This window comes from Moschus berezovskii, chromosome 1 (assembly GCF_049115385.1).
Source record: "Moschus berezovskii isolate FMDL1 chromosome 1, NW_MosBer_1.0, whole genome shotgun sequence".
Taxonomy (NCBI): domain Eukaryota; kingdom Metazoa; phylum Chordata; class Mammalia; order Artiodactyla; family Moschidae; genus Moschus; species Moschus berezovskii.
In genome coordinates this window covers 93,287,439-93,303,830 of record NC_142460.1, presented here as the reverse complement: position 1 = coordinate 93,303,830, position 16,392 = coordinate 93,287,439, and the positions used below count along the sequence as shown (strand labels likewise).

At 37.0% G+C, this 16,392-nt stretch overlaps 1 protein-coding gene across 8 annotated transcripts in view; it reads left to right on the top strand.

The window, feature by feature from the left end:
* The window catches only part of DLG1 (discs large MAGUK scaffold protein 1), a 287,420-nt gene that overhangs the window by 166,566 nt on the left and 104,462 nt on the right, over positions 1-16,392 (top strand). For all 8 annotated transcript variants that reach the window (XM_055407214.2, XM_055407346.2, XM_055407336.2 and 5 more), the window contains 4 exons: positions 2,202-2,252; positions 5,840-5,964; positions 11,325-11,494; positions 13,451-13,587. In XM_055407214.2, the coding sequence (XP_055263189.1) occupies positions 2,202-2,252; positions 5,840-5,964; positions 11,325-11,494; positions 13,451-13,587 (483 nt within the window). The remainder of the gene's footprint in view (positions 1-2,201; positions 2,253-5,839; positions 5,965-11,324; positions 11,495-13,450; positions 13,588-16,392) is intronic.

The window sequence follows — 16,392 nt, the reverse complement described above, 5'->3', positions numbered from 1 at the left end:
TTACTGCCTATTCTTAAGTGTCTTTAGAATTTTTGCCTTTTATGCAAATTATTTCCATAACTTCTTTACCAATTTACTTTTCTCTAATTTCTCTTCTATTTGTGTTCCACACTGCCATGGTTCTTTTTCTGGAAAACATTTAAACCTACTTGATGCTCCAAAATTTCCAATATTTTCCATTCATCAGGAAAACATTCAGGATGTTTCATAATCAGGCTCCAATCCACTTCTCCAGCTTTCACCTTCATCCTTAATATAGAATCCCATTTTGTTACTAGGACTAAATTCTAAACCTAGAAAGTACTAGTAATGCCAGTTCTCATGAAGTATTCTAAATCTATGCTTTTCTGTTTTTGAGGATGGGAAAAAAAGCTCAAATATTTTGTCAGTAACATCTTATTTTGTCTAAAGATTGATTTAATTTTATTTTATTTCTCTTCTCTAATTTTATTTCTTGTTTCCCTCTCACCTTGTCCTATTGAGGGTGATAAACCCATTAGCCAAGCATATTTTTCCTGTTGAAAGCCACATTTTATGAAAATATTATGATAAGAAAACTAAACACCCATTTTGTAATTTTCCTGGAAACCATACTGCTTTTGAAAATATTACACCATTGGTTTTTTGTTCTTTTACACTAATGAAATGGTAATTTGTGGTTTTTATAATGTATTCTTGGCATTTAGAAACCCAGTTTGAATATGTTTAATGATGTTATTGTCTTATGAATTGAACCTGAATTAGGGGTTGCTTTCTTATAGTATGGTAAAGAAAACAAAATGGCTTACATAGATTTCATTCTTCTGTTGTTTCATTATTCTATTGCTGTATAACAAGCCACGGTGAAACACTGTGGCTTAAAAAATAAGTATTTCTCACGGTTTTCTGAATTAATTGGATAGTTCTGCTTTACATGATCTTGGCTGGGACGTGGGGAAAGACTGGAAGACCCAAAACAGCCTCATTCACCGTGGTTGACAGTCAGTGCCAGTTAAGGGTGGACGTGCAACTGGGGCTTTTGGCGCTTTTGAAGCACCTCGTAGGGTCTTTGAGCTTCCTCACATTATAGCTTTTGAATTTTAAGAAGGTGCATTCTTAAAACAAGACAGACACTACAAGGCATCACATGACCTAGATTCTAAAATCGCAGAGCATTATTTGTGCCACACTCTTTTTAGCAGAAGTCATCTAGAACCTGCCTAGATCCAAGAGAAAGGGAAACATAACATCTCTTGATGGTCGGGTGGTTTCATCAGATTGCAGAAGAGCACTTAGGATGGAAGATGGGAGGCATCTAGAGATGCAGTTTATCACAATCCGTATTTGACTTACGAGATTACTTTGCTCAGTTTCATATCACCAGAAAGATTATAGAGGTGAGAACTTGAAGGATATGTAACAGACAGAGCAAATCATTTAAGTTTAATGGTATATAAGGCTCATAAAGAGGGGAGATACATGTTAGGAATGAAGTTGAGTTATGATTTGGGTCAGTTCATACAGAGCCTTGTATGAGAGTTTCAGAGAATTTTGGAGGAAGTATGTTATACATGGCTTTCATAAAGATCCATTTGTGTAAAACACATTAGAATGATTTGAGCCGTGAAGAATAGTAATCTAAGAGATGGAGTAGATTACATTTGCTGTAGCCCAGAAGAAATTAACAACAACTTGAACCAAAGTAATAGAAATGAAAATGAAGAGGTGATGGTTTTCAGGAAAAACTGAAGTATTTAAGTCAGTAGGAATTGATAGCTAATTAGATGTATGAATTAAAGTGAAGAAGAGGGTCAAGAGTTCAGTAAGTATTAAAAGCTGAGTGTACCCTTTCTGTATTTGAAAGTCACAGTATCATAAATGTCATTAATCATGTTTGTACTGTTCCATTCCTTGAAAATGTTTCCCAGAATTATTAGAATCAAGCTATGTTATTTGATTACTATCACATTTAACAGGGTTTCATTTAACAGGGGCTCTGTGACAATCTGAAAGGGTGGGATGGGGAGGGAGGTTTGGAAGAGAGGGGACATGGGTCAACCTATGGCTGATTCTTGTTGATGTATGACAAAAAACACAAAATTCTATAAAGCAGTTATCCTTAAATTTGAAAAAAAAGTGGGAAAAAAAGAAATCATACAAAAATTGTCTTGTCATTTTAAATTTTACACTCTAAATTTCTGTACTACTTTTTTCCCTACTAGGTTAATGGCACTGATGCAGATTATGAATATGAAGAAATCACACTTGAAAGGGTAAAAGCCTATTCATTATCTTAAGCTTTTATGAAAAGAAATCTGTTTCTTTAAAGAACTCTTAATATACTGCTTTTTCATATAGAATCTAAGGAAGATCATCTTTCAAAAGCAGAACCATGTAATAATAGTAGTTTCTTTAATAAGTCCACATGTCATAAAATTAGCTGTGGTATTTTCACAACATGTTGCTTTTCTTTAAGAACTTTTTTAAAAAATAAACTTTTATTTAAAATATTTAGATTTGTAGAAAAGTAGTACAGAGTTTCCATTTACCCTCGACTCAGTTTTACCTATTTATTAACATCTTCAGTTCAGTTCAGTCGCTCAGTCGTGTCCGACCCTTTGCGACCCCATGAATCACAGCACGCCAGGCCTCCCTGTCCATCACCAACTCCCAGAGTTCACTCAAACTCATGTCCATCGAGTCGGTGATGCCATCCAGTCATCTCATTCTCTGTCGTCCCCTTCTCCTCCTGCCCCCAATCCTTCCCAGCATCAGAGTCTTTTCCAGTGAGTCAACTCGTCGCATGAGGTGGCCAAAGTATTGGAGTTTCAGCTTTAGCATCAGTCCTTCCAGTGAACACCCAGGATTGATCTCCTTTAGAATGGACTGGTTGGATCTCCTTGCAGTCCAAGGGACTCGCAAGAGTCTTCTCCAGCACCACAGTTCAAAAGCATCAATTCTTCAGCGATCAGCTTTCTTCACAGTCCAACTTTCACATCCATACATGACCACTGGAAAAACCATAGCCTTGACTTAGACAGACCTTTGTTGGCAAATTAATGTCTCTGCTTTTTAATATGCTATCAAGGTTGGTCATAACTTTCCTTCCAGTGAATAAGCATCTTTTAATTTCATGGCTGCAGTCAGCATCTGCAGTGATTTTGGAGCCCAAAAAAATAAAGTCTGGCACTGTTTCCACTGTTTCCCCATCCATTTCCCATTAACATCTTACATTACTAAAATACATTTGTTTGAACCAGTGAAGTAACACTGATACATTATTATCAACTAAAGTTTATACTTTGAGTTTCCTTACTTTTTGTTTTTCTCCTCCAGAATCCTATCTGGAATATCATATTACATTTAGTTATTATGTCTCCTTGTGCTCCTCTGGACTGACAATATCTCAGATTTTCTCAGTTTTTAATTTTATTATTTAGTTTTCATATAATGAAGTGTTATTTATTTTAAATGAGTATTTTGTCTCTTGAGCTAGTAACTTGATCATTGTATCAGTTTTGTTTCCTAGAAAAATAATAACCATAGATTTACTGGAAAAGACCTTACTGAAAACTTTATTATGCATTCCCCTAGTCAGAAAATAACTTATAGGTACAATTCAGATATAGGGAGATGAAGGAAATGTGGGTTCAGTCCCTGGGTTGGGAAGATCCCCTGGAGAAGGGAATGGCAACCCATTCCAGTATTCTTGCCTAGAGAATCCCATGGACAGAGTAGTCTGGTGGGCTACAGTCGATGGGGTCAAAAAGAGTCAGACACGACTAAGCTCATGCACGTACAGTCACAATTCAGATGTGTGAATTTTCTTGATATGTTTTCCCCTTAGGAATATCTGCATTCAATTGATGGTATATTTTAGCAGTGCCACCTTGTCTGACCATCATTTTTTGGAAAATGAGGTACTTTACATAAGTGACTTTTCTAAGTAACTGAATGTCTGGACTCACTGGAAAAGACTCTGACGCTGGGAGGGATTGGGGGCAGGAGGAGAAGGGGACAACAGAGAATGAAATGGCTGGATGTCATCACCGACTCAATGGACATGAGTTTGAGTGAACTCCGGGAGTTGGTGATGGACAGGGAGGCCTGGCGTGCTGTGATTCATGGGGTCGCAAAGAGTCGGACACCACTGAGCGACTGAACTGAACTGAAAGGATTAGATTTATGTTTTAGCCAGATAAACTGAGTGAAAATAGACCTCAGAGTGTCTTTTACACGTGTAATAGATTTTTACTGCCTGTTTACCTGAATTTGGGCCACCTGTTCAAGTGAGGTAGCTGACTGAGTCTTACAGGTAAGCAATATTAATGTATTGTGCGCATTTTAATGTAGCATTTTGTTGGTTTTTTCCCCAGCTTTATTGAAATTTCTTGACATAATCCTAACTTTTTACCTCATTCATGTTTTCATTTTTTCCTAGTACATTTTAAATTCATTTAGTCAGAACTCTACATTGTATTTTTCACTGATTAAAGGACTTGAGTACCAGGAATTAGGGAGATGTTGTTAAAGTGTACAAACTTGCAACTAGATGATGAATAAGTTCCAGACTTCTTATATGCACAGCGTAGTGAATATAGTCAACAATACTGTATTATATACTTCAGAATTGCAAGAGACTAGTTCTTAAATGTTCTCACCATAAAAAATAATGGCAATTATGTAACCTCATAGAGGTGTTAGCTAAATAAAGCTAGTACATAAAGTGGTAATCTAAATAAAGTAAGCTAAATACAGAGGTAATCATATTGTTCTATATAAATACATCAAATCAACATGTTATATACCTTAAACCTACACAAAATATTTGTAATTATATCTTGATTTTTTAAAAGCAAATAAAAAAGAATACCTGAGTATCTTGGTGTCCCCATACAACCTTTTGATACTATTTACTACCACTTTAGTAACTCTAGAGTTTAGACTGGAAAAATTTTATTAAAATAGAATTTTAGGACTATCATAATTGAGTGAAATTTTAAGGTATTTTATACAGTTTTGTAATATATCCAGATATACCCACTTATTTGAGCTCACCGAACACCAAAGTTAAATCATTCTTGAAAAAATAAATGTCTAATACCTTTGAGATCAGTTTTTCTTTTTGCACCAGTAGAGAACCCTTCCTTCGAAGAAAATATTATTCAAAAATCAGTACACAATATGAGCAAGAAGCCATGCTGCTTTGGCAAAATTAACTTTGCTGTCAAGAAAGCCTACCAATGTTAAATTTTTCAGTTAGACTTTCAGTATTTAAAAAATGCCTTTTGCTAGTCAGGTAGGTTTCTTGGTTAAACACCTCAAGGATGATGGCAGTGTTACTTAGCTGATACAATTTGGTAATTTTAAAGTAAGTTGATGGCAAAGTTAGAAGAAGCAAAGCCCCACCAAATGCCCCCTTCTTAAAAGGCTGAAATAATATATTGATATTACCTAGTTGGAAATAACAGCAGCACAAGGATCACTTAAGCGTTTTCCTCTTGGGATCAATTTGCTGTCCCAAACATGAGCTAGGTGCAGTCTAAAAGAAGGAGACCTAATAGTGACACCTCTACAAGGATGAACTATACATACTTTTAAAGAAAGAATTGTAGACCAAACTCTGAAAGTACTCACTACATCTTCAGCTTCACCTATTTTTCAGTAATACCTCTGAATTCATAGAGAAAAGAATAGCTTTCCTTATATTTTTTAATTTAAAAATCATCGTATTCCATATATATATATATATATGCCTTTATATGTGTGTTGCCTATATTAGTACAGTTTCTAGGTCCTATAGTGACAGGAACCTATCAATAATTTTTTTCTATGTCAATTTTTCCCCCTCTATTCCCAGGGAAATTCAGGGCTTGGTTTCAGCATTGCAGGAGGTACAGACAACCCACACATTGGAGATGACTCAAGTATTTTCATCACTAAAATTATTGCAGGGGGAGCAGCTGCCCAAGATGGAAGATTGCGGTATGTTTTGTACTTGATTCTGTGATACCAAATCTTCTTTGTATCTTTTTCTTGAGAGAAATTAAACAATGAATAAATACAAATAAGAAACATTATCATAATAACTAACATAAGGTAGATGCTCAAATAGCAAATGAATGAATGATATAATTGTGCTTTAAGCATTGTTTCCCTCTTTTCATTTAGGAACTCAATTTTATCTTAGAAATTAAACATTTTGAATAATAATTTTGATTAATGATTTAAATATTTCTGAGCAAATGTGTAGAAATTGTAGATTTCCCATTGTATTGTCAGTTATTTTCTGGGTGGGGAATATGTATAAACTTACTTAAGGTTTAAGGGATCATATATTGGTATGTCCTGAGTTTTTTCTTGTACCTGGTGGCTCAGGTGGTAAAGAATTTGCCTGCAGTGCAGGCGACCCAGGTTTTTTGATCCCTGGGTTGGAAAGATTCCCTGGAGAAGGGAATGGCTATGCACTCCAGTATTCTTGTCTGGAGAATCCCTTGGACAGATGAGCCTGGTGGGCTATATTCCATGGCGTCAGAAAGAGTTGGACAAGACTGAGCGAATAACACACACACACATGCACCACAAAGAGAAAAGTTTAATGCAAACTTTAAATAAATTAACCTGTTTTCTAAATTGAATAAATGTAAGTAACTGGTCTTTTGTTTAATGTTCCATTTCAGAAGATATCCTTAGTATCTTGTTAAACAAAGATCTTTGGCATCTTTGTTGTTTCCTTAGACACAATCTTAGATCATAGATTATGGCACTTTTCCTGTTATCTTGTTTGTTGTTTTTTACACATGGTGACAGTTTTCTAAAAGTTCTAGAACTAAAGATTTTATATGCTCTGTGAGAAAACAGTATTTTATTTTAAGACTGTTGGTGCCTTATGCAGCTCTTCAGTTTCTAAACTTCTCACTGGGATATGACAAGTGGTATATTAATGAAGTTAGATATAAAATTAATAATTTGAACAGTCATATAGGTGTAGGCATATATTTCCTGATTTTGTTATTTGCCTTTTATTTGTGCTTCTTGTATGCAAATTAAAATGTTCCATTTGTTCCACTGGAGAACTGACCTGTACTACTAACTGTAAGGTATCACTATCTTTGGATATAGAATTTCTTTTCTCTAAACTCAGTTTGATACGTTATAGAAGTTTAGCATGATCATTTGAAATATTTTAGTTGTATTTTGTTCCCTTCCCTGACCAATTTGAGATGACCATCTTTTTATTTGTTTTCTACATGAATACCGTGCGATTGAAACTAAGGTCAATTTATTTATTTTTTTATTGGAGTATAATTGCTTCACAATGTTGTGATAGTTTCTGCTGAGTAACAAAGTAAATCAGCTATATGTGTACATATATCCCCTCCCTCCTTGGACCTCTATCCAGCCACTCTAGGTCATCACATAGTACCGAGGTGAGCTCCCTGTGCTATGCAACTGCTTCCCACTAACTATCTGTTTTACACATGGTAGTGTGTTTCTATCAGTGCTACTCAATTCATCTCACCCTCTCCTTCCAGCTGAGTGGTTCACAAATCTGTTCTCTATGTCTGCATCTGTATTACTGCCCTGTAAGTAGGTTTATCAGTACCATTTTTCTAGATTTCATATATGTGTGTATGTGTTAATACATGATATTTGTTCTTCTCTTTCTGACTTACTTCAGTATGACAGACTCTAGGTTCACCCACATCACTACAAATGACCCAGGTTTATTCCTTTGGATGGTGGAGTAATATTCCATTGTATATATGTACCACATCTTCTTTATCCATTCATCTGTTCCTGGACATTTCAGTTGCTTCCATGTTCTGGCTGTTGTAAATAGTGCTGCAGTGAACATTGGGGTACATGTATATTTTTTATTACAGTTTTCTCAGGGTATATGCCCAATAGTGGGATTCCTGGGTATTATGGCAGTTCTACTTTTTTTTTTTTTTTTTTTCACTTTTTAGTTTTTTAAGGAACCTCCACACTGTTCTCCATCATGAGTGTATCAGTTTACATTCCCACCCACAGTACAAGAGAGATCCGTTTCTTCACACCCTCTCCAAAATTGTTTGTGGAGGACCACTTTGGTGTGAGATGATACCTCGTTGTGGTTTTGATTTGCATTTATCTAATAATTATTGGAAGGACTGATGCCAAAGCTGAAACTCCAATACTTTGGCCACCTCATGCGACCAGTTGACTCACTGGAAAAGAGTCTGATGCTGGGAGGGATTGGGGGTAGGAGGAGACGGGGACGACAGAGAATGAGATGGCTGGATGGCATCACCGACTCGATGGACATGAGTTTGAGTGAACTTAGGGAGTTGGTGATGGACAGGGAGGGCTGGCGTGCTGTGATTCATGGGGTCGCGGAGAGTCGGACACGACTGAGCAACTGAACTGAACTGAACTGAATAATTAGTGAAGTTGAGCAACTTCTTATGTGTTTGTTAGCCATCTGTATATATCTTCTTTGTAGAAATGTCTGTTCAGGTCTTCCACCCATTTTTTTAATTGGATAGTTTAGGGGTTTTTTTGGTATTGAGCATGAGCTCCTTTTGTATTTTGGAGATTAATCCATTTTCAGTTGTTTCATTTGCAAATATTTTCTCTCATTCTGAGGGTTGTCTTTCTCTTGTTTATGTTTTTCTTTGCTGTGCAAAAGCTTTTAAGTTTAATTAGGTCTCATTTGTTTATTTTTATTCCTATTACTCTAGGAAGTAGATCAGAGAGCATGTTGCTGTGATTTATGTCATAGAGTGTTCTGCCTATGTTTTCCACCAAGAGTTTCATAGTGTCTGACCTTACATTTAGGTCTTTAATTCATTTTGAGTTTATTTTTGTCCACGGTGTTAGGAAATGTTGTAATTTCATGCTTTTACATACAGTTGTCCAGTTTTCCCAGCATAACTTATTAAGGAGACTGTGTTTTATCCATTGTATATTCTTGCCTCCTTTGTCAAAGAAAGGGTGTACCCATTGGTGCATGGATTTATCTCTGGGCTTTCTATCTTGTTCCATTGATCTGTATTTCTGTTTTTGTGCCAGTACCATACTATCTTGATTACTGTAGCTTTGTAGTATAGTATAAAGTCAGAGAGCCTGATACCTCCATCTCCGTTTTTCTTTCTCAAGATTGCTTTGGGATTTGGAGTCTTTTTTAAATTAATTTACTTTTGGCTTTGCTAGGTTTTCATTGCTGAGTTTTTCTAGTTTTGGTGAGTGGAGTCTACTTTTCGTTGCAGTGAGTGGGAGCTACACATCTCATTTCAGTGGCTTCTCTTGTTGAAGAGCACCAGCTCTAGAGTATGTTGGTTTCAGCATCCTATGGCAAATAGGCTTAGTTGCTCTGTGGCACACGGCATCTTTCCTGACCAGGGATGGAACTGTGTCTCCTGCCTTGGCAGGCAGATTCTTAACCATTGGACCACCAGGGAAGTCCTTTTCAGAGTCTTTTGTGTTTCCATATAAATTGTTAACAAAGTTTTTCTATTGGGTTGGCCAAAAAGTTTGTTTTAGTTTTTCCATACAGTCTTAGGGAAAAATCAGAACAAATGTTTTGGTTAACTCAAAAGTTCTGTGAAAAATACCATTGGTAATTTGATAGGATTTTCGTTGAATCTGTAGATTGTTTTCGGTTAGTATAGTCATTTTCACAATGTTGATTCTTCTAATCCAAGAATGTGGTATATCTCTCCATCTTTGTGTCATCTTTGATTTTGTTTCATTAGTATCTTATAGTTTTCTGCATACAGGTCTTTTGCCTCCTTGGGCAGATTTATGTCTAGATATTTTGTTCTTTTTGTTGCAGTTGTAAATGGGATTGTTTCCTTAATTTCTCTTTCTGATTTTTCATTGTTAGTGCTTAGAAATGCAAGAGATTTCTGGGTATTAATTTTGTATCTGCAACTTTACTAAACTCACTGATTAGCTCTAATCGTTTTCTGGTGGCTCTATGTATAGTCTCATGTCATCTGCAAACAGTGACAGTTTTATTTCTTCTTTTCCAATTTGGATTCCTTTTATTTCTTTTTCTTCTCTGATTGCCATGACTAGGACTTCCAAAACTTTGTTGAATAATAGTGGCAAGAGTGGGCACCCTTGTTCCTGATCTTAGAGGAAATGCTTTCAGTGTTTCACCATTGAGAATAATGTTTACTGTGGGTTTGTCCTATATAGCCTTTATTATGTTGAGGTAGGTTTCCTGTATGCCCACTTTCTGGAGAGTTTTTATCATAGTTAGTTCAGTCGCTCAGTCGTGTCCAACTCTTAGCGACCCCATGAACCACAGCACGCCAGGCCTCCCTGTCCATCACCAACTCCCAGAGTTCACTCAAACTCATGTCCATCAAGTCGGTGATGCCATCCAGCCACCTCATTCTCTGTCATCCCCGTCTCCTCCTACCCCCAATCGCTCCCAGCATCAGAGTCTTTTCCAGTGAGTCAACTCGTCGCATGAGGTGGCCAAAGTATTGGAGTTTCAGCTTTAGCATCAGTCCTTCCAGTGAACACCCAGGATTGATCTCCTCTAGAATGGACTGGTTGGATCTCCTTGCAGTCCAAGGGACTCTCAAGAGTCTTCTCCAGCACCACAGTTCAAAAGCATCAATTCTTTGGCGATCAGCCTTCTTCACAGTCCAACTCTCACATCCATATATACATATTGAATTTTGTCAAAAGCTTTTTCTGCATATATTGAGATTATCATATGGTTTTTATCCTTTCATTTGTTAATATGTATATCACATTGATTGATGTGCATATATTGAAGAATCCCTGCATCCCTGGGGTAAACCCCACTTGGAGATCAGTTTATTTTTTAATAAATCAATGAATTAATCTGATTTGCCACTGTGATATTTGGTCTAAGCAGTAGATTTCTTATCTTTGAATCACTGCTCTATTGGTCATTATCTGGGTGGCTTTGGGAAAGTTATTTAAACTTTGTGGCTCAGTTCTTCCATCTGTAAAATAGGGATATAGATAGATCTGCCTTACACGATGTTGTAAGGGTTAAAACACTAAAAGAAGTTCGTAGCTTGTGATTAGTGCTAAATAAGTATTTTCTGTTTTTTAAAGTATTTTAATTTCTGTACATAGACAACTGTTATTATCATTTAATATTTTTGTAAAATAATCTATTATTTGCACTATTTCCTTTGATGGCCCTTGAGAAATGTTTGTATTTATATAAGTATTTGATATATTGGAATTTAGCATGAAGTTTCTTCTCAGAAAAAATTGTAGTAAATAGTTATCCTTAAAAATATGAAAATAAAAATCGGCAAAGTGAAAAATTGATATTAAATTTTTAATATTTAATTGTTGTTTTTCCTCAGAGTCAATGACTGTATTTTGCGGGTAAATGAAGTAGATGTTCGTGATGTAACACACAGCAAAGCAGTTGAAGCATTGAAAGAAGCAGGATCTATTGTACGCTTGTATGTAAAAAGACGGAAACCAGTATCAGAAAAAATAATGGAAATAAAACTCATTAAAGGTCCTAAAGGTATGAACTAAATCAAACAAAAACTATTTATTAAGTAAGAAATCTCTAAGTGACATGTAACTCTTAAGTTATAGATGACACACATTCTAAGATTAGCAATACTGGTAATCTATAGAATTTACTGAATTTGGAGGGGTGGGGCTTCCCTGGTGACTCACATGGTAAAGAATCCACCTGCAGTGTGGGAGACCAGGGTTTGATCCCTGGGTTGGAAAGATCCCCTGGAGAAGGGAATGGCTACCCATTCCGGTATTCTGGCCTAGAGAATTCCGTGGACAGAGGCGCCTGGCGGGCTACAGACTGGTGGGCAAAGAGTCAGATATGACTGAGCAACTTTCGCTTTAGTGAATTTTAGAATCTCTGTGTTATTTCTACTGATTTTTGTTTTAAGTAGCATTCGGCATAAACATTTTGAAGTCATGTATTGATATTAACTTGTAATCATTAATCTACAAAGTATATTAAATGCAAATACACAGGATAAAAGAAGAAAATATTAATGAGCATATTATTAGTAGTTATATCTGCAGTGAAGACTATTAGGATGTGATCTGAATTTTGAAAACATGGATGGGATTGAGGATAAATGGAAATATTGATTCTAATTCGTGGCTTCAAGAAAAATGAATAGAGAGCTACAAGTTTAGTATTAAGGCCATGGGATTTATGAACTACTGAAATTCCTTACTTAAAATTAATTCATAGGATATTGAAAAAGAACAAAAACATCTGCATTTCTGAAGCTGTTCTGCCCACCATTGATTTTTTTTTCTCTCAGTTGTTTTAATCTTGTGGAAGTATTAAAAGTGTTAGTAAGAAGATTGCTGGGAGAAATATCAATAACCTCAGATATGCAGATGACACCACCCTTATGGCAGAAAGTGAGGAGGAACTAAAAAGCCTCTTGATGAAAGTGAAAGAGGAGAGTGAAAAGGTTGGCTTGAAACTCAACTTTCAGGAAACAAAGATCATGGCATCTGGTCCCATCACTTCATGGGAAATAGATGGGGTAACAGTGGAAACAGTGTCAGACTTTATTTTTTTGGGCTCCAAAATCACTGCGGATGCTGATTGCAGCCATGAAATTAAAAGACGCTTACTCCTTGGAAGGAAAGTTATGACCAACCTAGATAGTATATTAAAAAGCAGAGACATTACTTTGCCAACAAAGGTCCGTCTAGTCAAGGCTATGGTTTTCCAGTGGTCATGTATGGATGTGAGAGTTGGACTGTGAAGAAAGCTGATCGCCGAAGAATTGATGCTTTTGAACTGTGGTGCTGGAGAAGACTAGAGAGTCCCTTGTACTGCAGGGAGATCCAACCAGTCCATTCTAAAGGAGATCAGTCCTGGGTGTTCATTGCAAGGACTGATGCTAAAGCTGAAACTCCAATACTTTGGCCACCTCATGCGACGAGCTGACTCACTGGAAAAGACTGATGCTGGGAAGGATTGGGGGCGGGAGGAGAAGGGGACGACAGAGAATGAGATGGCTGGATGGCATCACCAACTTGATGGACATGAGTTTGAGTGAACTCCGGGATTTGGTGTTGGACAGGGAGGCCTGGCGTGCTGTGATTCATGGGGTCGCAAAGAGTCGGACACGACTGAGCAACTGAACTGAACTGAAGAAGTGCAATTATGATGGAAACAAAAGTGAAACAGTTTTACATGAATTCTTTGAACTAACACAAATGCATGAGACACTTTAAGAAGTACCTGGGAGGGAAGGGGAAGGTACTTACTTGTAACTGTAGGAGCACTTACATTTGTAATTGCTCCTGATTACAAAATACTTAGGATTTTAAAAATAGGTAATAGATTCTTTTCTATTTTAAAAAGCATTAATTTAGGGAAATTATCACCTTATAGAATCTGTTTTCTACTTTTCAGTCATTTCTTTCTGAACTTAGGTTTACATTTGTGGGTAACATTCTAAAACTAGTGTTTTCCAAACAGGTCTTGGGTTTAGCATTGCTGGAGGTGTTGGAAATCAGCATATTCCTGGGGATAATAGCATCTATGTAACCAAAATAATTGAAGGAGGAGCAGCTCATAAAGATGGTAAACTTCAGATTGGAGATAAACTTTTAGCAGTAAGTATAAAAAATCCATTGTTTTAAAAGTCACTTTGATGTCTCTTTTTTCTAAAAGACTCTGGAAATTCTACATGCTGAAAATGTTTAAATGACATTTACAGAGTGAATACTAGCCTTTCTTTAGTCAGGACCTGAAAAATGACTCTTCATTATCTGTTTGTGATTTCCATTTCCTCTGCTAAGTCCCTTCTCTTTTCCTTTTATCCTATTTGAGCTTGGATGCACAAAATTATTTAATCATAATCCTTAGGTTCATGACAGTATTATCCTTTGTCGTGTGTGACCTTCTTTTTCCCTTTCTTGTTCTAATCTATACTTTTTATTTATAATATAATGAAAACTATTAGTTATTATCTAACTGAAGAACTAGAATATCAACAATTTGTGTTTCTCATTCCTTTGCTTTTTAAAGATTGAAGGAGATCAGTCCTGGGTGTTCATTGGAAGGACTGATGCTAAAGCTGAAACTCCAATACTTTGGCCACCTCATGCGACGAGTTGACTCACTGGAAAAGACTCTGATGCTGGGAAAGGTTGGGGGCGGGAGGAGAAGGGGACGACAGAGAATGAGATGACTGGATGGCATCACCAACTCTGTGGACATGAGTTTGAGTGAACTCCGGGAGTTGGTGATGGACAGGGAGGACTGGCGTGCTGTGATTCATGGGGTCACGGAGAGTCAGACACGACTGAGCCACTGAACTGAATCACATGGGACTTGCCTGGTGGCTCAAACAGTAAAGTGTTTGTCTACAATGTGGGAGACCTGAGTTCAGTCCCTGGGTCGGGTAGATCCCCTGGAGAAGGAAATGGCAATATTCTTCTAGTATTCTTGCCTGGAAAATCCCATGGACAGAGGAGCCTGGTGGGCTACAGTCCACAGTGTCACAAAGAGTCAGACATGACTGAGCAACTTCACACACAAACACGCACAATCACGTATATATACCTAAGTTTTTTGTTTAGTATTGTTTTGAAAAAAAATTTAAAGGCTGTTGTGCAGTATGTAGTCTTTTAATACTTTTTCCCTCAATATTGTTTTACTGAGACTTATCCATATTGCTGCCTAGAGCTGAGATTTAGTCATTTCCTCTCTTCATAATATTCTATTCTGAAACTATAGACTATATTACAATTTATTTATCCAATCTTCATTAATAACTCTCCTAGTTCATATTCCCTACAAAAACAAACCTGAAGAAAAGCTACTGTGCTAAGTTATTATATGGAGATAGAACTTCAGAGAAGCTGGAGTGAGTGGAAATGAAAAGGGAGGCAGAAAATGAAGGAAAGCCAATACAAGGTATTATGTTTCTGAGCTGTCTATAATTTCATAAGAAAATATAGCTGGTTGCTTATAATATAGGACAGTCTTCCAGGCTGGCAATGTGGAACTGCTAAACCTTAGATCCAGCTATCCAAGCAAAAAAAGGATTGATCTCCTGGCCCCTGTTAGTCTCCTCTCTCTTGTTATTTAGAGTCTACCCCACAGGGGTTAACTATCCTAGATTTCTTGTCTGTGTTACCCAGCCCCTCTGGCTGAATGCTAGGAAGGCCAGCTCCCACACTGTGGCACTTCACTTTCCCTGAACCCAGAAGTGTTAAAAGAGCCAAAGCGTTGGTGGTCTAGACACATCAGTTGTGATTTTCTGATATGTTACTGCTCTTAATGTGGAACATGTGAGCCATGCCCAAGCCCAGCCTTGACTACAGAAGAGGTTGAAATAGTTCATAATGGTGAAAGTAAAGTCACTCAGTCGTGTCCAACTCTATTGTGACCCCATGGACTGTAGCCTACCAGGCTCCTCAGTCCATGGAATTTTCCAAGCAAGAGTACTGGAGTGGGGTGCCAATGGTAGGAGACAAGATAAGAGTAGCAATAGCCAGGGCTCTCTTGTAAGCAGGCAGCCAAGACCTAGTGAGCAGGTAGGCTCAAGTGAATCTGGAAAGGCATACAAAGTCTGATATAGTGGTGATTTGGGTTCTTTCCTCGTACTTATTTGCCCTTTTGAATACCTCTGCTGAGAATAGCTGCTAGTTATTTCTGCTAGTTAATAATAGGAGGAAGAAACTGCCCTGCAGCTGCTCTTCTCTAACTTATCCTCTCATGGCTATGACTTGGCACTCTTTTCCCCAAGCTACAACCAGCATTCCCTCATCTTCACATATACACACATACCCCACATACACATACACCAGTTCCAGACAACCTTTCTCCACTAGGTTTCTCATTCTTTTTTTAATTTCTTATGTCCTCCTTTATGGTTTCTCCAGAATCAGTTTTAAGAATAGAGAACAAGAAATTTACACTGAATTTGCCATTTAATGAGGCTTTTGTTGCCATAACTCCACTGAAATTATTCAATTATTATTCAAATAATTGAAATTATTCAATTTTATCTCTCACTTTAATTGATGAATCAGGCATCCGACACACCTTTTGCCTTCTTAAAATACTCTTTCCAGTTTCCATACTAGTCACCCTCTATCTTGCTATTCCTTTTAACTCACTGGCCATTCCTTCTCATTCTGCTTTCTGATGCATCTTTTCCCTAACCTCTAAACATTGCACATTTTCTTTTCTCTTTGACAGATAGTCAAATAGCTTACTAGGTCTCATTGTATATGATAGTAATAAGTATTGTTTTCTGAACTTCAGTCTCCTTATGTATGTCTCAAGAGTCATCTCAAATATACAGTTGGCCTTCTGTGTCCATGGGTTCCACATCTATGAATTTAACCAACTGAGGATCAAAAATACTTGGAGGGGAAGAATTCCAAAAAGTTCTCAAAACCCTAAAC